The 24,732-nt window shown below is 46.7% G+C and overlaps 1 protein-coding gene across 4 annotated transcripts in view; it reads right to left on the reverse strand.

Annotated features, from left to right (window-relative positions):
- Positions 1 to 24,732, reverse strand: part of blnk (B cell linker) — a 393,983-nt gene that overhangs the window by 365,143 nt on the left and 4,108 nt on the right. Inside the window, exon 1 of one of the 4 annotated variants that reach the window (XM_072479110.1) lies at positions 4,071 to 4,091. The exons of the other annotated variants lie outside the window; for them this stretch is intronic. Within the exon in view, the coding sequence (XP_072335211.1) occupies positions 4,071 to 4,076 (6 nt within the window). The 5' untranslated portion in view covers positions 4,077 to 4,091. Of the gene's footprint in view, positions 1 to 4,070; positions 4,092 to 24,732 lie in introns of those variants that run through there. 4 annotated transcript variants of the gene reach the window in all.

Here is a 24,732-nt window from a genome sequence, read left to right on the forward strand (position 1 = left end):
ACTGTGCATGCACAGTTCGGTCTTGCGTCGGGCGCACCTGCGCAGTGCGTCCCTCAATGTTGCCGTTGGTTTTGGCGCGCACAAACGCGGGAGGCCTCAAAAAGCGCGCGAAACGGCCGCCCTCGTCCGGGCCGCGGGCCGGGAGAAACCCGATTGCCTGGATGCGTTCAGCCTCGTGGGCGGCCTGGCTTGCCGATTCGATCGCTTGGGACCCCCTCCGTGCCGATTCGGTCGCCTGAAATTGGGCATAGCGGCTGGTCGCGTTTTCATGCAGGACACAGGCTTCCACTGCAGATGCTAAGGTCAGGCCTTTAATTTTTAGAAGCTGCTGGTGTAGGCCACTGGAGGCAACGCCATAAACGATCTGGTCCCGAATCATGGACTCTGAGGTGGTGCCGTAACCGTAACTGCGCGAGTATGCGTAGGTGCGTCAGGAAGGGCTGAAAGAGCTCATCCTTACCTTGTAGGCGCTGCTGAAAGATATACCTTTCAAAGCTTTCATTGACCTCAACGTTGAAGTGCTGGTCGAGCTTGAGGAGGACCATGTCGTATTTGGATTTGTTCCTGCCTTCCGCGAACACCAAGGAGTTGTATACATCGATGGCGTGCTGACCTGCGGTAGTGAGGAGCATGGCAATCTTTGTTTTGTCCGAGGCGCCCTGTTTTTCGTTGGCTCGCATTAACAGTTCGAATCGCTGCTTGAAGAACCTCCAGTTGGTGCCCAGGTTCCCAGCGACTTGCAACGGCTGCGGTTTGTTTTGGGTGTCCATGGCTCAGGATGGCAGATTTGCCGGTAAGTATCGATTTACTCACTGGTACCATGTGGTGTTGGGTGCTCTGAGGTACAGATGAACCAACACGGTTGCGATTGGTACAACGCAGTTTTATTCCAACTAGTTATTTACACATCTGTCTTGGTGCTCAGCACGTGGTGACTGTGTGAGTGTCTTGTTAATGAGGTCCTGGCCTTCTCCTGTCTCCAGATGGACTGGCCACCAGGTGTCATGTTTCTTGTCTTATACTGTGTCTGCTCTGGTCTGTGATTGGCTGTCGTGTTATGTGTGCTAATTGGTCTGTTGGTCTGTCTATCATGATGTGTGTGTTTGAATATCATGACAGTTCCCCTCTATCCCCTCTGGTTGAGACTTCCTCGAAAAACTCCAATAAATTAGTCAGACACGATTTCCCTTCCATGAAGCCACAATGTCTCTGCTTGATTAAATTATGATTTTACAAATGTGTTGCGATTACTTCCTCAATAATTGATGCCAACGTTTTTCCAACTGCTACTGTAGATGCATGTCTAGTTCTCTGAGGGAGTTCAGGGTTTTGACCTAGCGATGATGGAGAAACAGTGGTACAGTTCCAAGTCGGAATGGGTGTGACTTTTCGAGAAGGATTTGCAGATTGTGGCCTTCCTATGTGCCTGCTGTCCTTGTTTTCGAGGTGGTTGTAGTCAGAAGTTTGGAAGTTGCTGTTGAAAAGGCCTTCGCCAGTTGCTGCAGTGCATCTTATATGTAGTACACACTGCAGCCACTGTGCGCTGGCATAGGAAGTGAAAATTTATAGTCGGGAATAGGGTGCAAATCAAGGCTGCTTTATTCTATTGACCTACTTGAATGTTGTTGGTGCTGCACTCAACCAAGCATGTGGAAAATGACCTATCATAACCCCCGCGAGAACAAAGAGGAAACCATCATTGATCTCCCCGTGAAACTCGTGAAGGTGAGTTTCCCAGATAGGGGGCGAAGGGCACCCATCTTGGGCTCAGTATGAACAGAGATAAAAGCAAGCCGAAAACAGGGCATGGTGAGTTTTAGTCCTCCCAGCAAGGACTGTACTGGGAGAGACATGCTTCCTTGAGCAAGACTTTGTAAATAGTTAAATAAAATTATGACCATTTACCCCCAGCTTCCTCTGAGTCATTAAATATTCCATTGCACTCTTGACATGTGCCTTGTTGATAGTGTAAAGGCTTTTGTGAGTCAGGAGATGTTTCAGAATTCTGACCTCTGACTTGCTCTTGTAACCACAGCATTTATGTGGCTGACCCAGTTAAGTTTTTGGATGATAGTTATCTGAGAATGTTAATGGTGTGGGATTCAACAATGGAAATGTAATTGAATGTCATAAGGAGGAGTTTAGACCCTTGTTGGAGATAATCTTTGTTGTCTGCCATTTGTTGGCACAAACCTTACTTGTCATGTATTAGCCCAAGCCTCGTTACCCAGGGTCTTATAGCATGCAGACACTGGCTGCTTCGATATCTAAGGAGTTGTGAATGGAATGGAATGGAATCATCAGCAAACAGCCCCAGTTCTGACCATGTGATGGGGGAAAGGACACTGATCAAATAGCTGAAGATGTTTTTTACTGAGCACATTATTTTGAGGAACTCCTGCAGTAATGTCCTGGTGTGGATGAATGACCTCCATCAATCACAACCATCTTCCTTTTAGATCGGAGCCAGTGGAGCCATTTCCTCCAATTTTGACTAATCTCAATTTTACTTGGGATCCTTGATGCCCTGCGGCCAAATTTTGCCGTGATGTCAAAGACAGTCACCTCTGGAACTCTGGGCTGGGATTCTCCGTTTGGGAGTCGAAGTGCTCCTGCTATCGGAGAATTGCAGCTAAGTCACGCTTGTCACTGGGAGTCTCACTCCTTAAGCATGCAAATCTATGCATGGTGGAGAGCTCGCCGGAATCCATTGGAATCCCGATATCGGGCCGCCATTTTAAGTAGGCAGCTCGATCATAAATTCCGCAGGCAGGCCCACCCCCTCACAAAGCAAATCCTGACCGCACCCCTGCCACGCCGCTGACAAGTAAGGGCATTGGGCGGGATTCTCCAGCTGCGTTCGTCAGGCGACCAGAGAACCCCGCCTGAGGTCAATGAATTTTTCCATTGTCGGCGTCTGGCCCGTGGCGTTCTTGAAGCATGCGGGGCAGAAGAATGCAGCCCATCCTCTTCCCCCACCATCGGAATAACGGGTACCCCCCCACTGGGCTCGCATGTAGGTGACCCGACCACCTCACCCCATTAGCTACCACCCCTTCAGTCCCCATCCCTGGCATTGTCAATGGTGCACTGCCTCCTCTTTTCTCACAGCAGAAAGCACTTTGCTCCTTCCATGTGGTGAGGAGCTATCAATCATAGCAAGAGTGTTGTTAAACATTGTGGTGAGCATCAAAGCAGGGTTATCCAGGTGCATTCAAGTGTGAAGGGGTAGATAAATGAACAATCCCTCAAAGCAGCTGTGTCTGAGTCATTAAACTGGCTAGTGAAATATATTGCTGTGGGAAATTGAATTTAACAAAGAACAAAGAAATGTACAGCACAGGAACAGGCCCTTCGGCCCTCCAAGCCCATGCCGACCATGCTGCCCGACTACAATCTTCTACACTTCCTGGGTCCGTATCCCTCTATTCCCATCCTATTCATGTATTTGTCAAGATGCCCCTTAAATGTCACTATCGTCCCTGCTTCCACCACCTCCTCCGGTAGCGAGTTCCAGGCACCCACTACCCTCTGCGGAAAAAACTTGCCTCGTACATCTACTCTAAACCTTGCCCCTCTCACCTTAAACCTATGCCCCCTAGTAATTGACCCCTCTACCCCGGGGAAAAGCCTCTGACTATCCACTCTGTCTATGCCCCTCATAATTTTGTAGACCTCTATCAGGTCGCCCCTCAACCTCCTTCGTTCTAGTGAGAACAAACCGAGTTTATTCAACCGCTCCTCATAGCTAATGCCCTCCATACCAGGCAACATTCTGGTAAATCTCTTCTGCACCCTCTCTAAAGCCTCCACATCCTTCTGGTAGTGTGGCGATCAGAATTGAACACTATACTCCAAGTGTGGCCTAACTAAGATTCTATACAGCTGCAACATGACTTGCCAATTCTTATACTCAATGCCCCGGCCAATGAAGGCAAGCATGTCGTATGCCTTCTTGACTACCTTCTCCACCTGTGTTGCCCCTTTCTGTGACCTGTGGACCTGTACTCCTAGATCTCTTTGACTTTCAATACTCTTGAGGGTTCTACCGTTCACTGTATATTCCTTACCTGCATTAGACCTTCCAAAATGCATTACCTCACATTTGTCCGGATTAAACTCCATCTGCCATCTCTCCGCCCAAGTCTCCAAACAATCTAAATCCTGCTGTATCCTCTGACAGTCCACATCGCTATCCGCAATTCCACCAACCTTTGTGTCGTCTGCACACTTACTAATCAGACCAGTTACATTTTCCTCCAAATCATTTATATATACTACAAAGAGCAAAGGTCCCAGCACTGATCCCTGCGGAACACCACTAGTCACAGCCCTCCAATTAGAAAAGCATCCTTCCATTGCTACTCTCTGCTTTCTATGACCTAGCCAGTTCTGTATCCACCTTGCCAGCTCACCCCTGATCCCGTGTGACTTCACCTTTTGTACTAATCTACCATGAGGGACCTTGTCAAAGGCCTTACTGAAGTCGATATAGACAACATCCACTGTTTTGAATTTCTCAGGCTTCAGGGGATTTGCAGCCTTTTCAATTGTTGTGGGATTTCCAGGAAGTCTCTGACACTTGTAACAGCTGCTGTTTTAAAGGATTTTGCCTGAGGGAGCAGATGTTAGGAAAGGGAAACCGTTTCTGCTTTGATTCTTTGCTAAACTGCCTGAACTGCTCTTCAGCTGTCAGGCAAAGCAGTTCAGGCTGAGGAGGCCAGATCAGAATTTAAAAACTCAGACCAGGAGGATGCTGTTCTGCAGAGGATTGCCTGAGATCACCATGCCAAGGGTGATGATCAGGTTGACCAGGGCTCAAAGGGGTGGAACAAACATGGGACCCACATCTGTGCAGGAGGTGGGAGTTTCTCGGGGTCAAAACCTCACCTCAAGCTCACCAAACCCCCAGTACCCTTGGGGTACAGCCCCTCTGCAGCCTGGCAGTGGCAGAGGGGCAACATATCAGTGATCTGACCTCCTTGACCCCCCACCCCCTCCCGCCCGCCCCCACCCCTTTGGACTCCACCATGCCAGGGCTGTGCATGCCCAACCTCGCACCAAATCCTGCCCGGTGATTTCCCACCGGGCAGGGGTTGGAGAATCGGGCTTCCAACCTGTTAAGTGCATTTATGCATGCTTATCCTGATGTTGCATTTTCCCACAGGTGACAGGGGGAGCAGAGAATGTCTTGCTTAATGGCTCCTTGATGTTTTAAACTGTTAATTTTGGTTTCAAATACTTTACTATTTATTTTCATATTTCTTTATAACTCCATGTCATAGTTTATTTTGGTCATGCTAATGGTTCTTTTTTACTTCTTCCCTAATCATTTATCCCATTTTCCTTTGTTGGCTATACTTTGAGTCTTCATCAATTTCAATATTGTCGTTATTTCCTTATTCATATGGGGTGTGTCACCTTCAGCTACTTTGTTTTTACTTTTAAGTGGGATAAAACACTCTTGGACTGTGATTACTGTTTTAAATGTTTCCCACTGCTGTTCCAGCTCTTTGATCAGTAACATTTTCCTTCCAGTTTAAGTTTTCCCTGGTTTCATTCTCACCCCTGTAAAATCAGCTTTCTCTCAATTTAATATTTTGTAAATATTGAAATCTCAATATTTATTTTTAATTATAATGTTGTGATTCCCATTTACTAGATATTCCCCATACGTTTCTGTTATCTGTTCTGGTTCATTTCCAGTGACAAGATCCCTCTCTTGTTTTTGTTTTACACACTGGGTAACAAAGAACTCTCGTACACATGTAAAATCTCTATTCCCTGCACCACTTTGCTGCTCCTTCTTGCCAGTGTATTTACAAGGAGCTAAAAAATCCCATAATGATTATTATTCCAGTCCTTCATTCATTTCAATTACTTGTTATTCAAGCTTCCCGCTATAGGCAGGTCTGCTGCTGTTTCTCTTCACGCACCTAATGATGCACAAGAACAAAGAACAAAGAAAATTACAGCACAGGAACAGGCCCTTCGGCCCTCCCAGCCTGCGCCGATCCAGATCCTTTATCTAAACCTGTCACCTATTTTCCAAGGATCTACTTCTCTCTGTTCCCCGCCCGTTCATATATCTGTCTAGATGCATCTTAAATGATGCTATTGTGCCTGCCTCTACCACCTCCGCTGGCAAAGCGTTCCAGGCACCCACCACCCTCTGGGTAAAAAACTTTCCACGCACATCTCCCTTAAACTTTCCCCCTCTCACCTTGAAATCAAGACCCCTTGTAATTGGCACCCCCACTCTTGAAGAAAGCTTGTTGCTATCCACCCTGTCCATACCTCTCATAATTTTGTCGACCTCAATCAGGTACCCCCCCAACCTTCGTCTTTCCAACAAAAATAATCCTAATCTACTCAACCTTTCTTCATAGCTAGCACCCTCCATACCAGGCAACATCTCGGTGAACCTCCTCTGCACCCTCTCTAAAGCATCCACATCCTTCTGATAATGTGGCGACCAGAACTGCACGCAGTATTCCAAATGTGGCCTAACCAAAGTCCTATACAACTGTAACATGACCTGCCGACTCTTGTATTCAATATCCCGTCCAATGAAGGCCTTCTTGACCACTCTATCGACCTGCGTTGCCACCTTCAGGGTACAATGGACCTGAACTCCCAGATCTCTCTGTACATCAATTTTCCCCAGGACTCTTCCATTGACAGAATATTCCGCTCTTCAATTAGATCTTCCAAAATGCATCACCTCGCATTTGCCTGGATTGAACTCCATCTGCCATTTCTCTGCCCAACTCTCCAAACTATTTATATTTTTGCTGCATTTTCTGACAGACCTCCTCGCTATCTGCAACTCCACCAACTTAGTATCATCTGCAAACTTGCTAATCAGGCCACCTATACCTTCGTCCAGATCATTTATGTATATCACAAACAACAGTGGTCCGAGCATGGATCCCTGTGGAACACCACTAGTCACCTTTCTCCATTTTGAGACACTCTCTTCCACCACTACTCTCTGTCACCTGTTGCCCAGCCAGTTCTTTATCCATCTAGCTAGTACACCCTGAAGCCCATACGATTTCACTTTTCCATCAACGTGCCATGGGAAACTTTATCAAACGCCTTACTGAAGTCCATGTATATGACATGTACAGCCCTTCCCTCATCAATTAACGTTGTCACTTCCTCAAAGAATTCTTTTAGGTTTGTAAGACATGACCTTCCCTGCACAAAACTATGCTGCCTATCACTGATAAGTCTATTTTCTTCCAAATGTGAATAGATCCTATCCCTCAGTATCTTCTCCAACAGTTTGCCTACCACTGACGTCAAGCTCACAGGTCTATAATTCCCTGGATTATCCCTGCTACCCTTCTTAAACAAAGGGACAACATTAGCAATTCTCCAGTCCTCCAGGACCTCACCCGTGCTCAAGGATGCTGCAAAGATATCTGTTAAGGCCCCAGCTATTTCTTCCCTCGCTTCCCTCAGTAACCTGGGATAGATCCCATCCGGACCTGGGGACTTGTCCACCTTAATGCCTTTTAGAATACCCAAAACTTCCCCCTTCCTTATGCTGACTTGACCTAGAGTATTTAACATCCATCCTTAGCCTCAACATCTGTCATGTCCCTCTCCTTGGTGAATACCGATGCAAAGTACTCATTAAGAATCTCACCCATTTCCTCTGGCTCCATGCATAAATTCCCTCTTTTGTCTTTGAGTGGGCCAATCCCTTCTCTAGTTACCCTCTTGCTCCTTATATGCGAATAAAAGGCTTTGGGATTTTCCTTAACCCTGTTAGCCAAAGATATTTCATGACCCCTTTTAGCCCTCTTTATTGCGCGTTTGAGATTTGTCCTACTTTCCCGATATTCCTCCAAAGCTTCATCAGATTTAAGTTGCCTAGATCTTATGTATGCTTCCTTTTTCATCTTAGCTAGTCTCACAATTCCACCCATCATCCATGGTTCCCTAATCTTGCCATTTCTATCCCTCATTTTCACAGGGACATGTCTGTCCTGCACTCTAATCAACCTTTCCTTAAAAGACTCCCACATTTCAAATGTGGATTTACCCTTAAACAGCTGCTCCATTGGATGACTCCGAAATCACGGAACGCGATTGGGCGGAGAATGGGTTCCGACGCTAAAATCTCAGCGGGCGCTGATTTGACGGCAAATCGCAATTATCCATCACCTCAACAGAGGCGTCAATACGGTACGGAACTCATGTACACTAATCACCATTTGCGTGTTATTAGTAGGCCCGACCCGGTATTATCCGGGGCCTCCGCGATGCTCCGCCTCTTATGGGCCGGATTCCCGACGATGCGGTTCACTAGTGCTTTTAAAAATCGTGAAACCAGCATCGTGGCTGCTGAGGGAGAGGGGGTGCAGAAAGTGTCCAACATCGCCATCGTCTGCTGACAGTTGTGCTGCTCCTGTTTTATGCTCCTAGGTGCATTTCGATGTCCTTTAAATCTTTTATCCAGCTTGGTTAGGCTTGTGCTCGCAATAATGTAGTGAGGAGGCAGTTATTGTAGAAAGAACTAAAATGTGGCTACATAAAGAACAGGAATGGCAGCTAACTATTTCAGGTAATTGGAAATTCATAAAGGATAGGGAGTAAAAGGAGGGTGGGCTATCTATGCTAATTAGGATGTGGAGATGCCGGCGTTGGACTGGGGTGAGCACAGTACGAAGTCTTACAACACCAGGTTAAAGTCCAACAGGTTTGTTTCGATGTCACTAGCTTTCGGAGTGCTGCTCCTTCCTCAGGTGAATGAAGAGGTATGTTCCAGAAACACTGGCATTTCCAGTGACAAGATAGCAGAACTTGGCTATAAGTTTCTGCTCGGCGATTCTGCGTTGTCGGGCGTCCTGAAGGCCGCCTTGGAGAACGCTTACCCGGAGATCAGAGGCTGAATGTCCTTGACTGCTGAAGTGTTCCCCGACTAGAAGGGAACATTCCTGCCTGGTGATTGTTGCGCGATGTCCATTCATTTGTTGTCGCAGCGTCTGCATGGTCTCATAGCCAAGTTCCGCACACATGAGTGCGGCCTCAACCGGGACCTGGGATTCATGTCGCATTACATTCATCCCCCACCATCTGGCCTGCAAAATCCTACCAACTGTCCTGGCTTGACACAATTCACACCTCTTTAACCTGGGGTTACCCCATCTCTGGATCTGTAAAGATTTAATCACCTGCTAATGGTCGCATTCCAAGCATTGTTTGGCATCTTTGAATCTGTCTATGTATGTGTTTCTGGAACATACCTCTTCATTCACCTGAGGAAGGAGCAGCGCTCCGAAAGCTAGTGACATCGAAACAAACCTGTTGGACTTTAACCTGGTGTTGTAAGACTTCGTACTATGCTAATTAGAGATAACACAATTTTTAAAAATTGAACATAACAAACAGAATATTACAAAGATAATCTGTATGGATTGAATTAAAAGGCAGGAAGGAATGGATCATACTAGTAAGTGTAGAGTACAGATCTGCCGAGGGACCTTGTGGCGCAGTAGGTAGAATCCCTGGTTCTGAGTCAGAATCTCTGGGTTCAAGTCCAACCCCAGGACATGATGGCCAAGGAAGGTGCGTTCATATCAAGGTTGATTGGTTAGTAGCAAAATCCTTCCAACGCGTCAATGGCAGGTGGTAAGAGTGGGAGAGACTTCTGGTCAGCCATGCTTGATGCAGAGTGGCACCCTTCAAGCTATTAGCCTCTGGCAACAGGCGGAACGACCTGTTCCATAATGGAAACCAATGAAAGCCTTGTGGCAGGGGGATGGGAACCAGATTAGGAAGTTAGAGGTCAGTAAAGAGGCAGCAACTAAAGCCAGTAAGGTACTAGATAATAAGACCATAAGACATAAGAGCGGAAGTAAGGCCATTCGGCCCACCGAGTCCACTCCACCATTCAATCATGGCTGATTTCAACTCCATTTACCCGCTCTCTCTCCATAGCCCTTAATTCCTCGAGAAATCAAGAATTTATCAACTTCTGTCTTAAAGACACTCAACGTCACGGCCTCCACCACCCTCTGTGGCAATGAATTCCACAGACCCACCACTCTCTGGCTGAAGAAATTTCTCCTCATCTCTGTTCTAAAGTGACTCTCTTTTATTCTAAGGCTGTGCCCCGGTCCTAGTCTCCCCTGCTAATGGAAACAACTTCCCTACGTCCACCCTATCTAAGCCATTCATTATCTTGTAAGTTTCTATTAGATCTCCCCTCAACCTCCTAAACTTCAATGAATATAATCCCAGGATCCTCAGACGTTCATCGTATGTTAGGCCTACCATTCCTGGGATCATCCATGTGAATCTCCGCTGGACCCGCTCCAGTGCCAGTATGTCCTTCCTGAGGTGTGGGACCCAGAATTGCTCACAGTATTCTAAATGAGGCCTAACTAATGCTTTATAAAGCTTCAGAAGTACATCCCTGCTTTTATATATTTTATAAGGAGGTGCTCCCCACCTCCTTAGGGCAGCACGGTAGCCTTGTGGATAGCGCAATTGCTTCACAGCTCCAGGATCCCAGGTTCGATTCCAGCTTGGGTCACTGTCTGTGCGGAGTCTGCACATCCTCCCTGTGTGTGCGTGGGTTTCCTCCGGGTGCTCCGGTTTCCTCCCACAGTCCAAAGATGTGCAGGTTAGGTGGATTGGCCATGATAAATTGCCCTTAGTGTCCAAAATTGCCCTTAGTGTTGGGTGGGGTTACTGGGTTATGGGGATAGGGTGGAGGTGTTGACCTTGGGTAGGGTGCTCGTTCCAAGAGCCGGTGCAGACTCGATGGGCCGAATGGCCTCCTTCTGCACTGTAAATTCTATGATAATCTATGACATTCCAAGCCTCTTGAGATAAATGACAACATTGCATTTGCTTTCTTAATTACGGACTCAACCTGCAAGTTTACCTTTAGAGAATCCTGGACTAGGACTCCCAAGTCCCTTTGCACTTCAGCATTATGAATTTTGTCACCGTTTAGAAAATAGTCCATGCCTCTATTCTTTTGTTCAAAGTGCAAGACCTCGCACTTGCCCACGTTGAATTTCATCAGCCATTTCTTGGACCACTCTCCTAAACTGTCTAAATCTTTCTGCAGCCTCCCCACCTCCTCCATACTACCTGCCCCTCCACCTATCTTTGTATCATCGGCAAACTTAGCCAGAATGCCCCCAGTCCCGTCATCTAGATCGTTAATATATAAAGAGAACAGCTGTGGCCCCAACACTGAACCCTGCGGGACACCACTCGTCACCGGTTGCCATTCCGAAAATGAACCTTTTATCCCAACTCTCTGCCTTCTGCTTGACAGCCAATCATCAATCCATGTTAGTACCTTGCCTCGAATACCATGGGCCCTTATTTTACTCAGCAGTCTCCCGTGAGGCACCTTATCAAAGGCCTTTTGGAAGTCAAGATAGATAACATCCATTGGCTCTCCTTGGTCTAACCTATTTGTTATCTCTTCAAAGAACTCTAACAGGTTTGTCAGGTACGACCTCCCCTTACTAAATCCATGCTGACTTGTCCTAATCCGACTTCCAAGAATTTAGAAATCTCATCCTTAACAATGGATTCTAGAATCTTGCCAATAACCGAGGTTAGGCTCCAAGATTTCTCCTCATCTCTGCTTTAAATAGCGACCCCTTATTTTAAACAGTTACCCCTAGTTCTAGATTATCCCACAACAGGAAACACCCTCTCCGCGTCTAACCTCCCAAGACCACTCAGGATCTTGTAGCAGTCTCCCATGCCGTTATGCTAATATCCTAGCACTACTCTTCAATTTTCCTTGGTCTCAATTGCAGTGGGAAAACTGAATACTGTGGCAGTATTTACAATGTAAAATAAAGACTAGCAGGAAGTTGATGCAGTATTATGCTGAGGGGAAATCCCAAAGTTTTTAGGTAAAGAAAATCTGGAAAATGTTTTTGGTCATCGTTTATCAGAAAGGGCATTTCCCTGATAATAGAGAAGAAACACAAAATCAGCTTGGTTTCAAAAACAGGCACAAATTTGCAAGTTGCAGATTTTGCCTATCATAATCCAACATGTTAGACATGAAATACCCACCTTCAGCCTGGCTGAGAGGGGCTGGATTTGGGTTGGACCTCAATGGAGGGTAAAATTGGATGAGGTTTGCAACTAAAGTTGGACTCGGATCAGCCAGGTGTACTTTGGCCAGAATTGGAGGGTAGTTGAATACTTAAAAGATTTGCCTAACCGTCAGCAAAGTTAAACTATTCCAAAGTTATTAATTAAACTTATCCACAAACTTTGCAAGTAGGACAATTATGCAATTAGTAAACACCACATGAAAAGAAAACATCATTCCCTGGGAAAATGTGGTCAGTGAGTACCACACTTGGTAACATATTATAAAGGAGCATTGTGAGCCACAGTTAGAGACGTTAGTTGTCTGGATTCTCCGTTCCTGAGAATACGTGTTGAAGCCAGGGCAGGATTCGCGGACTTCCATGAGAGCAAACTGGTACCGCACCTGGACCGATTCAGGGACCGTTAAGGGGCTAGCACCGAAGCCACGTGGAACACAATCCATTCCAATGAGAAACGGTGCGGGATTCGCAAGATTCATGATTGACACTCAGGAGGCTAACAAGCTGCAGCTGCATATACACACTTCACTCCTACATACACTCATCCCAGCCACCAAGATGGCACTGGTGGCACTGGTGCATGCCCGGGATGCTGATGGGTTGGTCAGGGCCAGAGGGCACCTCGGGAGGTGGCCTGGGGGGACACTCATATGACCTGTGGCCCTAAGTTCACAGTGGGCAGTCAGCGGTATGTGCAGCTATATGGCTACCTTGCAGGCCACGGCAATGGTGTTCCATGCCCATCATCCCCGACCCCACAGCCCACCTCCTGGCCATCCCCCGCTACTGTCCCCGGCCCTGAGAGAACCCCTCTGGCCAGCGGCACGACTGTCGGCAAACTATGGTGATGTTGAACGCTTTCTGTAGCCCCCCTCTCTCCCTCAGCAGCCAAGGCACCTGTTTCATGATTTTTAAACGCTCAATTGAACCTCACCATCGGGAATTTGCTCCTGTGAAGGCGGAGAACCGTGGAGGTCCCGGAGAATATCGGGTCAGGCCTGCTAATGACATGCCAAGGGTGCTTACTGTACGTGCGGAGTGGAACATGTTGACGCCACTATCGAGGCACCGGAGAATTGCAATTTGGTGGGAAACCAGCACCCGCCTCGATTTTGGCATCAAAAACAATTCTCTGCCCAATCGTGTTTCCCGATTCCGGCATCAACCGATGGAGAATCACACCCAGTGTCTCTGTACAATGTTGATATTTTTAAGTGTGTGCAGTAATCACCAAGACAGACAATAGCTTCCGCAAAACATATCTGGCCAAGACAGTAGCAAATATCAAAATGATGTTCATCTTCCTTCATAACTCTTTCCACAATGGAACAACCAGTCTACAGCAGCACTACGAGATGGGGAAGATGGTGAATGAGCTCTGAATGAGCACGCCCAGCCAGCAACTCCTGAAAGATCTGGGTGCCCCGATGTAGCAAAAATAAAAATAGAATAAAAGAACCCCATCCATAGAATTTCCCTCCCTCCAACTATGGAAGGAGGTGAATTCCACCCCCCTCTTGCCACTGCCCCCCCCCGCCCCCCACCCCGCAACCCCCACCCCTCGGACAATAATTGTGCCGAAGCATTGCCAGGGAGCAAGTGCCCGGCACTGTGATCACCTATGCTGCTGCGGTGGATTCTGTCTGCCAGGTGCATGTCGTGGGGAGCCTGCCATAGGCCAACATGAATGGAGGGTCCAATGTGGGGAGCTATTTGCATGTTCAAACAGATGTAAGTGCGCATCCTGACTTTAAAAGTTGGGATCCCTGTTACATCCTTGGCAGGAGGTGGGAAAGTCCCGCTGGCATAAATGCCATTTTGGAACTCCTGCTCAATTATCCACCCCCTCCTGCCTCCCAAAAAAGGGGTGGAAAATCCCCCCCCCCCCCCCAATGTTTTCAAAAATAATTTGTTATTGGATTCATGATCAAAAATAAAAAAACTGAAGTTATGGGGATACAGGCTGTCAGTAAGATATCAATGTAAGGTAAGAATGAATGCCCTTGACATCAACGTCGCATTTCACCTAATGTGGCATCAAGGAGCCCCGGTAAAATTGGAGTCAATGGGAATCAGTGGGAAAACATTCCTTTGGTTGAAACCATTCCTAGCACAAAGGAGGATGGTTATGGTTATTGGAGGTCAATCATTTCAGTTCCAGGACATTACTGCTGGTGTTCCTCAGATGTGGAGATGCCGGCGTTGGACAAAGTAAGAAGTCTTACAACACCAGGTTAAAGTCCAACAGGTTTGTTTCAAATCACTAGCTTTCGGAGCACTGCTCCTTCCTCAGGTGAATGAAGAGGTAGGTTCCAGAAACATATATATAGACAAAGCCAAAGATGCAAGACGATACTTTGAATGCGAGCATTTGCAGGTAATTAAGTCTTTACAGATCCAGTGAGAGGGGTAATCCCAAGTTAAAGAGGTGTGAATTGTCTCAAGACAGGACAGTTGGTAGGGTTTCGCAAGCCCAGGCCAGCATTCATGGGCATTCAGCCTCTGATCTTCGGGTAAGCGTTCTCCAAGGCAGCCTTCAGGACTCGTGACAACGCAGAATCGCCAAGCAGAAACTTATAGCCACGTTTTGCACACATGAGTACAGCCTAACCTTGGATTCATGTTGTATTACATTCACCCCCCACCATCTGGCCTGGGCTTGCAAAATCCTATTAACTTTCCTGGCTTGATACAATTCACACCTCTTTAACTTGGGATTACTCCTCTCTCTGGATCTGTAAAGACTTAATTACTTGCAAATGCTCGCATTCAAAGTAACGTTTGCATCTTTGACTTTGTCTATATATATGTTTCTGGAACCTACCTCTTCATTCACCTGAGGAAGGAGCAGTGCTCCGAAAGCTTGTGATTTGAAAGAAACCTGTTGGACTTTAACCTGGTGTTGTTAGACTTCTTACTGTGTTCCTCAGGGTAATGTCCTCGGCCCAGCCATCTTCAGCTACTTCATCAATGACCTTCGTTCCATTGTTAGGTCATAATTCAGGATGTTTGCACAATGTTCAGCACTATTTGAAACTTCTCAGATACTAAAGCAGTCCATGTATATCTGCAGCAAGACCTGGACAATATTGAGACTGGAGCTGGTAAGTGGCTACACAAGAGACAGGCAATGACCATTTCCAACAAGAGAGAATAGTGCGGCAGTAACTCCCCTCCTAACTCCTAACACCATCTACAACAGTGTTTTTCAAAGTCGGGGTCGGTGTTGAAAAATGGCTCGCCAAAAATTATCCACAAAGATCGCCAGATCTTTTTTTCAGTTTTCTCTCTGCCCTAAACTAATCCTGTTCAAAAATAAACATGCACATTCCTAAGGTTAAACTTAATACCTAGCCAATGCACAAATACAATGTTTTATTATGAAATCTAATATTTGGAATGGCTGTGGAATCAACACTGTTGTAACGTTATATGTAGGTCTGGCTTGTTCTGTTTATAGCACACATTTTGTAGAAGGCAGTATGACAATGAGGACCTCTCAGACAAAGACATAGGCAGCATGAGGATATGGAGGAAAAGCTCAGTATTGCCTCATACAATTCAAGTTACATGCACATTATGAAAGGAATTGGGAGCGAGGTGTATTTTTAAATGTACAGTGAATCCCGTTTAGATTGCGGCTGTAGCAGCAGTACTACAGCTTGATTGGTCAGTGGACTCTGCCTGAGTCTCGAATTTCCAACCATGAAAGCAGGAAATGGCTTCAAAGTTTGACGAGTATCATCATTATCTCACAATCCAACTCATTATTTTTACCCGTGAGCATTGAAATATTTTGCTGTTGAATCAATTTCGAGTGAGATGACCTGAAAAACGTGGATTGCTGATGCTCAGTAAATGAGGTGCATTGTCTGATTTCAGACATTTATTTTGAATTTTTATGTTGACGAGAGGAATAAGATTTATCGTATTTCCTTAAAGCTGAATTCATGTAGCTATGTTAATACTGCGCTCGCAGATCAGCGATTGTGTTTCGGTAGGTGGGATGGTACACAGGTGTCAAATCCTCAGATTGATTAAGCAGCCTATTGGTACTTTGGAGGCCAGAGTTAAAATTGGGTTTGAGTTGGAAACGACGGATTGGACAAAATGAACCATTTCAGTGTCAGTGATGTAAAACTGTTTGTTGGCAGGTGAAATTTGCAATACACAAGGTGGAATTATTTTGTTGCCATGCAACATCTTGGCTTTAGGTATGCAGAATGAATGCCATTTACCATCATAAGTGAGGAAGAACAATTATATTAATTTTAAATGCAAAATAGTGAGGACAGGTTCACCTGAATAGTAAGTGAACATGGTATGGGTGGCGAGGGCCAGTCATTTGGTAAAAGTGAGTCGTTTGTAAAACACTGATCTACAAGACACAAGTCAGGAATATGATGGAATATTCTCCACTTGCTTAGATGACTGCAGCTCCAATAACACCCAAGAAGCTTGACACCATCCAGGACAAAGCAGCCCACTTGATTAGCATCCCACCTACAAACATTCACTCCATCCACTACCGACACACTGTGCTAGCAATCTACAAGATGCATTGCAGCAAATCATCAAAGCCCTTCGGCAGTACCTTCTAAACACATGACATCCGACACGTCAATGGACACGGGCAGCAGATTTGTGTGAACATTATCACCTGCAAGCCACACACCGGCAGGACTCGGAATTATATTGCCATTCCTTCACCGTTCGCTCAGAACATCTTTGCTCAGTCCGCAAGCATGACCCCAATCTTTCTGTTGCTTGCCATTTTAACACAGCACCTTGCTCTCATGTCCCATGTCCATCCTTGGCCTGCTGCAATGCTCCAGTGAAGTCCAATGTACGTTGGAGATGCCGCATTTCATCTTTTAAAAAATAAATTTAGAGTACCAAATTATTTTTGTTCCAATTAAGGGGCAATTTAGCGTGGCTAATTCACCTAACCTGCACATCTTTGTGGGGGCAAAATCCACACAGACACGGGGAGAATGTGCAAACGGACAGTGACCCAGGGCCGGGATTCAAACCTGGATCACTGCGCCACATGCTGCCCTATTGTATGGTTTTTGATGATGGGGAATTAAGTATTTGAATTTAAAGTTGTGGTTGCCGTTTTCCAAGCTGGAAAGTCGTAATATTCATGAGAGATTTAAATAATTAATTATTTTTTCTGATCTCACTAGTTTGGTGGCCAAATGTTGGGATTCTGATTGGGGGAACCAGGTTTTAGTGAGAGGCTTTCCTTCAATAGTGCCTCTGAATTCGGGAAAGGGTTTGCAGGACTTGCTGCAGCCTGGAACTATAAAAGATCCAGCTCAAACCTGCAGGCTCTGTGGACTCTGTGCTCTGAAGCTGGACTTAAAAGGGAGTCTTCTTCTGCATTAAAAATCGCTGCCTTCAGCTTGCAGGCCTTTCTCTGAAGCGATTTTTGGTGAGGTTTCTCTGCATCTTCAGCTTCTATTGGGAGGTTCACTCAGGTCAGAATTTTCATTGCAGGTTTTGTCATAGTCTTCCAGCCTCTCGGCTTGTTTCAGCGTTTTAGCGAGGTTGAAGGTTTTTGATCCCACTGCGACCACCATGTTGGGAAGGTGTTGGTTACAGAATGGTGTCTCTTAAAGAAATTGTTGTAACCTTCAGTAGGTTAACTGTAAGCCTTTATTAACAAGTAGGACTATTTACACTTGTACAGTAAAGGTTATAGACTCAGAGCTATCTCCATTCTTCGATCTTAATCTGTCCCTGCTCAGCACCACATTGATCCCTGGGTTTGGGTCATGTGTCTCTTACATCACTGTGTGGGTGGTGACTCAGTCCCACAATAACCCTGTATTTGCCAGCCCCTTATGCTACATGGTCCAGGCTCCTCTTCCTTCTGGATTGAAAAGCCCAGCCTCTCTGCTCATGCCCGCGGTTAAAATACCAATGAAGTCTTATCAACGTATTTAAAGAAAGATCACCCCATATTTCTGCAGGTGGCCTTCCCACACTCTCAGGAACAAAGGTGAAAATTGAAGCATGTGGGACTTTTACAAGTCAGTTCTCCAAGCAATGTTAACTGCCCGACAGGTCTGTTAAAAATGCTCCTCATGTTGCCATTAGCAGGACCTTGGTCTAAATATGTTAAAAGATGCTGCTATTGAGTTGCATTTCGGGTCTCAAAGGGTTAAATTCTCAACTTGGCAAGGCTGGAAGAGGTAGATTAGAATTAAAATAGGTTGGTTTTCTCAACTTGAAGTTGAGCTGAAAAGAAATAACATGAAAATGAACATATTTCCCCTAATAGAGGCACAGCATGCTTTGTTGTTACAGGAAGCAATACGTTTACAATCGTCTGCCGCTGTTATTTTTGTTCATTCTGCTGCAGAATAAACTTGATTTATCATCAACCTCGCCTTGCCAGAGTCTCCATCAGTTTTGCTCAATGAAAAACTGGAGAAGCTAAAGCCCATGTGTGAAAACCACAATCACTGAACCCATGAGACCGTATTTTATAGATCCCACCTTTTAATAGCTGGTAATTGTGAGATTATGCTCTTTTGAAATGTTGCAGTTAACTTGTCATCGTTTAGCTGAAAAAGCAGTTAGGGATACTTTGGTCATTTCTCCCACAGAAAAGACTGGGCAGTTTTTAATATGTATCCTGAGCAAACAATGTCTCAGAGGTGGTAGCTTTCCAGGATCGCGGCATGTTGACTGACGGATGCAAAGGAAGATAAAAGGTATATAAAATGGGGGATGGACAGTTGTCCTGAACAAAATTCCATTCAATGAGCAATTCATCAACTATGTCTGGTCATTCAGAAAGTAATCTAGCATCTTGATGTTGAAGATAAGTTTTTAAAAATCAGGACCAAGACACTAGAATGGCGGGTAACAGCAGAGTACGAATGGGCTGAAACCCTGCTTTTACACGAGGCAAAGAACCCATGGGAATGGGATGTTGCTTAAGTGCAGACAGAAGCTATACTGATTGTTGCAAATGTTTTACATCATACGTATTGCTCTCAGTGATTGCCTATGATTGAAGGAAACAGCAGACTGATGAAACCAAGGGCGTCACGGTAGCACAGTGGTCAGCATTGCGACCTCAGAGCGCCAGGGACCAGGGTTCAACTCCAGCCTTGGATCACTGTCTGTGTGGAGTTTGCACATTGAATCATAGAATCATAGGATGCTATGAAGTGTTGCTTTATCTAGAATTTATTGGGCCTGCCTTCAGTGAGGCTGAAGAAACCACAACCATTATGACAGCAAATATGAGTGAAGCATAAAGATGCTGACCAAAACACAAGGGAGTTTCATTATTATAACGCCTGGGATGTTCTACAGCCCCTGCCTCTGCGAGTAGATGCAAGACTGCAAAAAGGAGGCAATCAGGGATTAACACCACCAAACCGGTGTCGATATCTGTGACATATCTGAATTTGTAATTGAAGGCTATGAGCAGAAATGGTAGTGAAACATTTAATGATAATAAAATGTATCCAAATATTGCACAGTGATTGTTAGGCTCAGATATGTGTACCAGGAAACTTCAAAACTGCTAAATGATATAATTTTATTTGAAGCAACTGTCTGTAACACAGTTCTTACATGGTTTGAGAGTTATGGGATAATTTTAGCTCAAAGTTGTTACCAGTGAAAAAAGCCGCATGTCTACATTTTTCACTAAATTGAGCAAAGACAGGAAATTGAGGCCCGTCGTGCCTCCAGCTTGCACTTGCTGTTCGAAAACTGCTTTACTGAGGTTTCAGGCACAATTCATAAAACTTTAAAAGTCAGTATAATAATTTCTGATGTCAGTTCACAGTTTGAATGAACCTTCACCTCTGGTTATTTCATAATTCGTTCTTGTTTATATGATCCCATCACATGTGATCTGATTCATTTCAGATATATGTTAAACTTTACAGCATGGAATGAGTTAACGTCATTCTAAAATTAGAGGAACTTGAAGGGAAAAACATTTACAGGGCTATGGGCAAGGAGCAGCTGAGTCAAACTAATTGGATAGCTCACCAAAAAGTTGGCACAGACACAAAGGCCTAAATTGCCTGTTTCTGTGCTGTATCATACAATGATATTACTATGAGTATCATCTCAGATTATAACGCTGATGCTCATCTATTAATGGTTGTAAAAATGAAAACAAAGCACTGGGATTCAGAGCTGGAGGAATTCATTTTTAAAAGCAGAGACAGTGGGCTGGATACTTCATACTGAAGACTAAGTGCCTCCACCAGCGGATACTTGCTCCTCAGCTCCACTAGCACTAGGACGGCGCCCAGGGCGATTCCCTCTCCTTTACCATGCTAATTTATGCATGGATGTGAGCTCGCCGGATTCCGTCGGAAACCTGATTTCGGACCGCCATTTTAAGTGGGTGGCCCGATACCAAGGACCGCCAGCAGTCCACCCCTCCCCCATAATGCAGATTCTGCCCGCCCTCTCTGCTGACAAGTAGGGGAATCCTCCCCACCCCCTCCACAGGGATAATGGGTCACCCCTTCCCCAAGAGGGTGACCCATGCCCCCCACAACTCCCAAGCTCCCCCAACAGACCCCATCAAATCCCCCTATCATATACCTCAACAGAGACCCCCATCTGACTCCCCAGCAGAGACCCCCATCAGACAGCTCTGCCTGAAAGTTGAACTGCAATCCAGGTAGTGCAGTGAAAAATTACTGCATTTTCACTTACCTTTACCTTACATCTGCGGCTTCAGACAAAAGTGTTTAAAGCAGCAGGTGTCACAAGTGTCAAAGGCTTCCTCTTAAGGCCAGTACACTTTAGATGTCTTCAAATCCCTTGACAGCTTTTGAAATGTAAATCTTTCATTCAATTTTACACAGCAATACATTACATTAGCCAGTGATTGACAGTTTTATTACTCCAGAGATAGGTGCTTTGTGGAATGTTGGTCCACCTTTCCCTTCATGCTTGAATGCATCTCCATTACCCGGTGTTGGTGCTAACCACAATGTTTATAAACATTCTTGCTATGACTGACAGTTCCTCACCAATCAAAAGCAGCTAGTGCTTTCACTTCCTCTTTTTCACAGCAAATAGCACTAGCTGCTTGCTGTTAGCATCAAAGCAGGACTATGGAGATGCATTCAAGCGTGAATGAAAGATAGATCTTTTACGGGGGCTGTCTGACTGTGGTCTCTGCTGAGGGGATCTGATGGGGGGCAGGGTGGGGAATCTGATGAAGGATCGGCTGGGAGGGTGTGGTCGTGATGGGAGTGTCTGATGGGAGTCTGCTGGGGCAGTCTGATGGGGGAGGATCTAATGGGCGGTCTGAAATAAGGTCTAATGAGGGGTCTGATGGGAGGGTCTGATTAGGGGGCTGGATAGATTATGCTGGGGGAGGAGGGTGCCTGCTAATAATCATTTTTAAAAGGAGAAAAAATCCTTGGGGGGGGGTTTCTATTTGGGGGGAGTAAAAAATAAAAAATTTCTTCTTCGCACCAAAACCCAGGAAGAGAAAGGTAATTCGTGGAGACGGCACGATGTAAGAAGGAGCAGCAACGAAGGTGAAGGAAAAAAGCAGGAGCTGCGGCCGCGCAGGCAGACGACCCCACGGGGCCAGGCGGAGGTTCAGGCGAATCAGGAAGCTGGAGAGCCGAGCAGCGGAGCAGGAACAGGACGTGGCGACCCCCCCCCCCCCCAACCCCGCACAGGGGGATGAATGGAGAAGCGTGCTGAAAACAGAAATAAACGCCATAAAGGAGGAGATAAAAACGGAGATAAGCGCCATGAGGGAGGCACTCAGGACGGAGCTCCACACAACGATGAAGGAGATGCTGGCGGAGACAACGGACAAAATGCAGCGAACCATTAACGGCCTGGAAAGGAAGATGGAGGTGGAGGAGAAAACGATTCAGGAGTTGGAGAGGGCCGCCTCGGACCAGAGCAACAGGATGGTAACTCAGGAAACCGAGGTGAAAAGGCTGGTCACGACACAGGGGAGACTAAGAGGGAAAGTGAAGGACCAGGAAAATAGGTCCAGATGGCAGAATGTTAAAATAGTGGGTCTGCCAGAGGGGATGGAGGACAGAGACCCAATGGGCTACTTCACCCAAATGCTGGGCAAGCTAGTGGGGAGGGAGAAGTTTCCAAACCCCCCAGAAATCGACAGGGCGCACAGTTCGCTCTGACCCAGGCCCAAAGCTGGGGAGCAGCCCAGAGCGATTATCGTGAAGCTGCACAGGTTCCAAGACAGGGAAAAAAATCTTAAAGTGGGCCCGGCAGACGAAATCGAGCACGTGGGAAGGGAAGACCATAAGGGTGTACCAGGACATTGGGGCAGACCTGGCCAAAAGAAGGGCTGAATTCAACAGGCCAAATCAGCACTCTACAAAAGTAATGTGAAATTTGGGATGTTATTCCCGGCCAAACACTAGGTAACAGCGGCAGCGGAGGAGTTCGTTAGAGTGAACAAACTGGGGGAGGGACAGCCGCAATGGCCATCATGAAAGCGACGGGGATGGAAAAGAAAGGAAGAATCGGAACAAAGAGCTGAGGGCAGACCGCAAACAGAGACAATACCATCACAAACTGTACACGCGTGTTTGGTGCACTGTGCGGGACTGTGCTGACTCATTCCCAGGCTCGTTCCATCTCTCAATGCAATGGGGGGGGGGGGGGAGCGAAACAAGGTGAATGAGGGTGAGAAAGGTGGACAGGAGGGTGAGACAAGGGCTAGCAAAAGGAAGGTAAAACAGGACCAGAGCAGGGCAAGTACTGGGAGGGGGGCCACCGTGCTAGCGAGGAGGGCTAACACGGGAGGGCAGGAAGAAAGGAGGGCCGGGCGTGCTTCTCAGGGGAGAGGGAGCGCCTGGCACAAAGAGAAGGGGGGGCAGGGCGGGGGGTGGGGGGGAGAACACAGGGGGTGGACAGAGGAACAGGGACTAAGGGGGGTGGGAGAGGAGTCCGGAGGCGAGCGAGAACAAAAGAGAAGCAAAAAGATGGGTGAGGTAGATAAGCAGCACTTTCCTGTGTAACAGGCTCGAGCAGGGGGCTGAAAGGCTTTGGGCCTGGGTTGGAGCGACCTGTGCGCCCTGTCGATTTCTGGGGGGTTTGGAAACTTCTCCCTTCCCACTAGCTTGCCCAGCATTTGGGTGACGGAGCCTGTTGGATCTCTGCCCTCCATCCCCTCTGGCAGACCCACTATTTTAACACTCTGCCATCTGGACCTATTTTCCTGGTCCTCCACTTGCCCTCTTCGTCTCCCCTGGCGAGGCGGCAGGCATGGAGCAGGGTGAGAAACCAAAATGGTGCCACAAACAGCCACTCAGGAGGGCTTCAGGGTGAAGGGAGACCCTGGAGTGCAGGGGCGCAGCCACGTGGTGTACACATAGCTGGTGGCCATGTTGGGTGCCCCCTGGACAAAAGGAAACCCCGGAGCCCTGGAGTCCAACCTCATGGCGAGAGCGGCGACTGCGGCCATTTTGGACGGCCTCCTAACGAAGGGAACCCCCGGAGTGCAGGGGCGCATTCACCAGGTAAATATTGATGTGGTGGGTACTCTGCTACACAGACGAACCAACACGGTTGCGAATGGTACAACTCAGTTTTATTGCTGACATTGATTTACAGTGGTAAGCTGGTTACTGAGGTTCGATCATAACCCTAGAATCTGTGGACCTATTCCTAATACTATCTTGTAGTGGCACTCAGCACATGGTGGATGTCTGAGTGGCTTGCTATGAGCCCTGTGCCCTGAGCTGTCTCCTGCTGGAATGCTCAGGAAGTGTAGTGTTCCCTGTTTTGTACTGTGTATGCTCTTGCCGGTGATTGGCTGTGGTGTTGTGTGTGTGTTGATTGGTCTGTTGATCTGTCCATCAGTATGTATGAGCTATGATGTTTACCTGAATATCATGACATCCCCCCTTTTGTACAAGAACATGTGCCTTTGTGGTTATAAATAGAGATGTGTACTGAGTGCAGCTGAATGTGTGTGTGTGTGTGCAATATCTACAGCATGTACATGGGGCTAAACTATATACATGGGCCGATGTCGGGTGCGACATAACAGCGAGGTTGTATCATAAACAAAGAACGGGGAAATGTTGAACGACAAAAACAAACTCCTGTAACAACAAGGAAGAACAGAAACATATTAACAAAGTGGTATTATGAGTTCAATGTACAAACAGGCTCATAGGTCCAGTCTAGTAGGTGGGCGATGAATTCGGGTTGACCGTTAGGGTGGCACACCATTCATCACCCGGATTGACAGTGTTCACTTGCAACGGCTGGTGGGTCCTGGCTGGAGACATCCGGTTCCCATCAATGACCGCAACACGGAAGGCGTTCCGGTCGTCTGTTTCACTGGTCTGGATATCGTCTGGGCACAACTCGTAGTAAGGAGGCTGAATGGTCCGCACGTCCCTGCGAGGTTGTCGGTTTTGGGGAACATTGGCAGGTTGAGCTGCTCGACAGCAGGCAGCGTAGTGGCCCATCTTGCCACAGCGGAGGCATTGTCGGTTTCTTGCGGGGCATTGCCGCTTTAAATGTGTGGCTCCGCAGTTGCCGCACGTCGTGACGTCATGGCGTTCGTTGCGCCACCGCGCATGCGCAGTTTGGTCTTGCGTCGAGCGCGCCTGCG

Source organism: Scyliorhinus torazame, chromosome 16, assembly GCF_047496885.1.
Source record: "Scyliorhinus torazame isolate Kashiwa2021f chromosome 16, sScyTor2.1, whole genome shotgun sequence".
In the NCBI taxonomy this organism is placed as follows: Eukaryota; Metazoa; Chordata; class Chondrichthyes; order Carcharhiniformes; family Scyliorhinidae; genus Scyliorhinus; species Scyliorhinus torazame.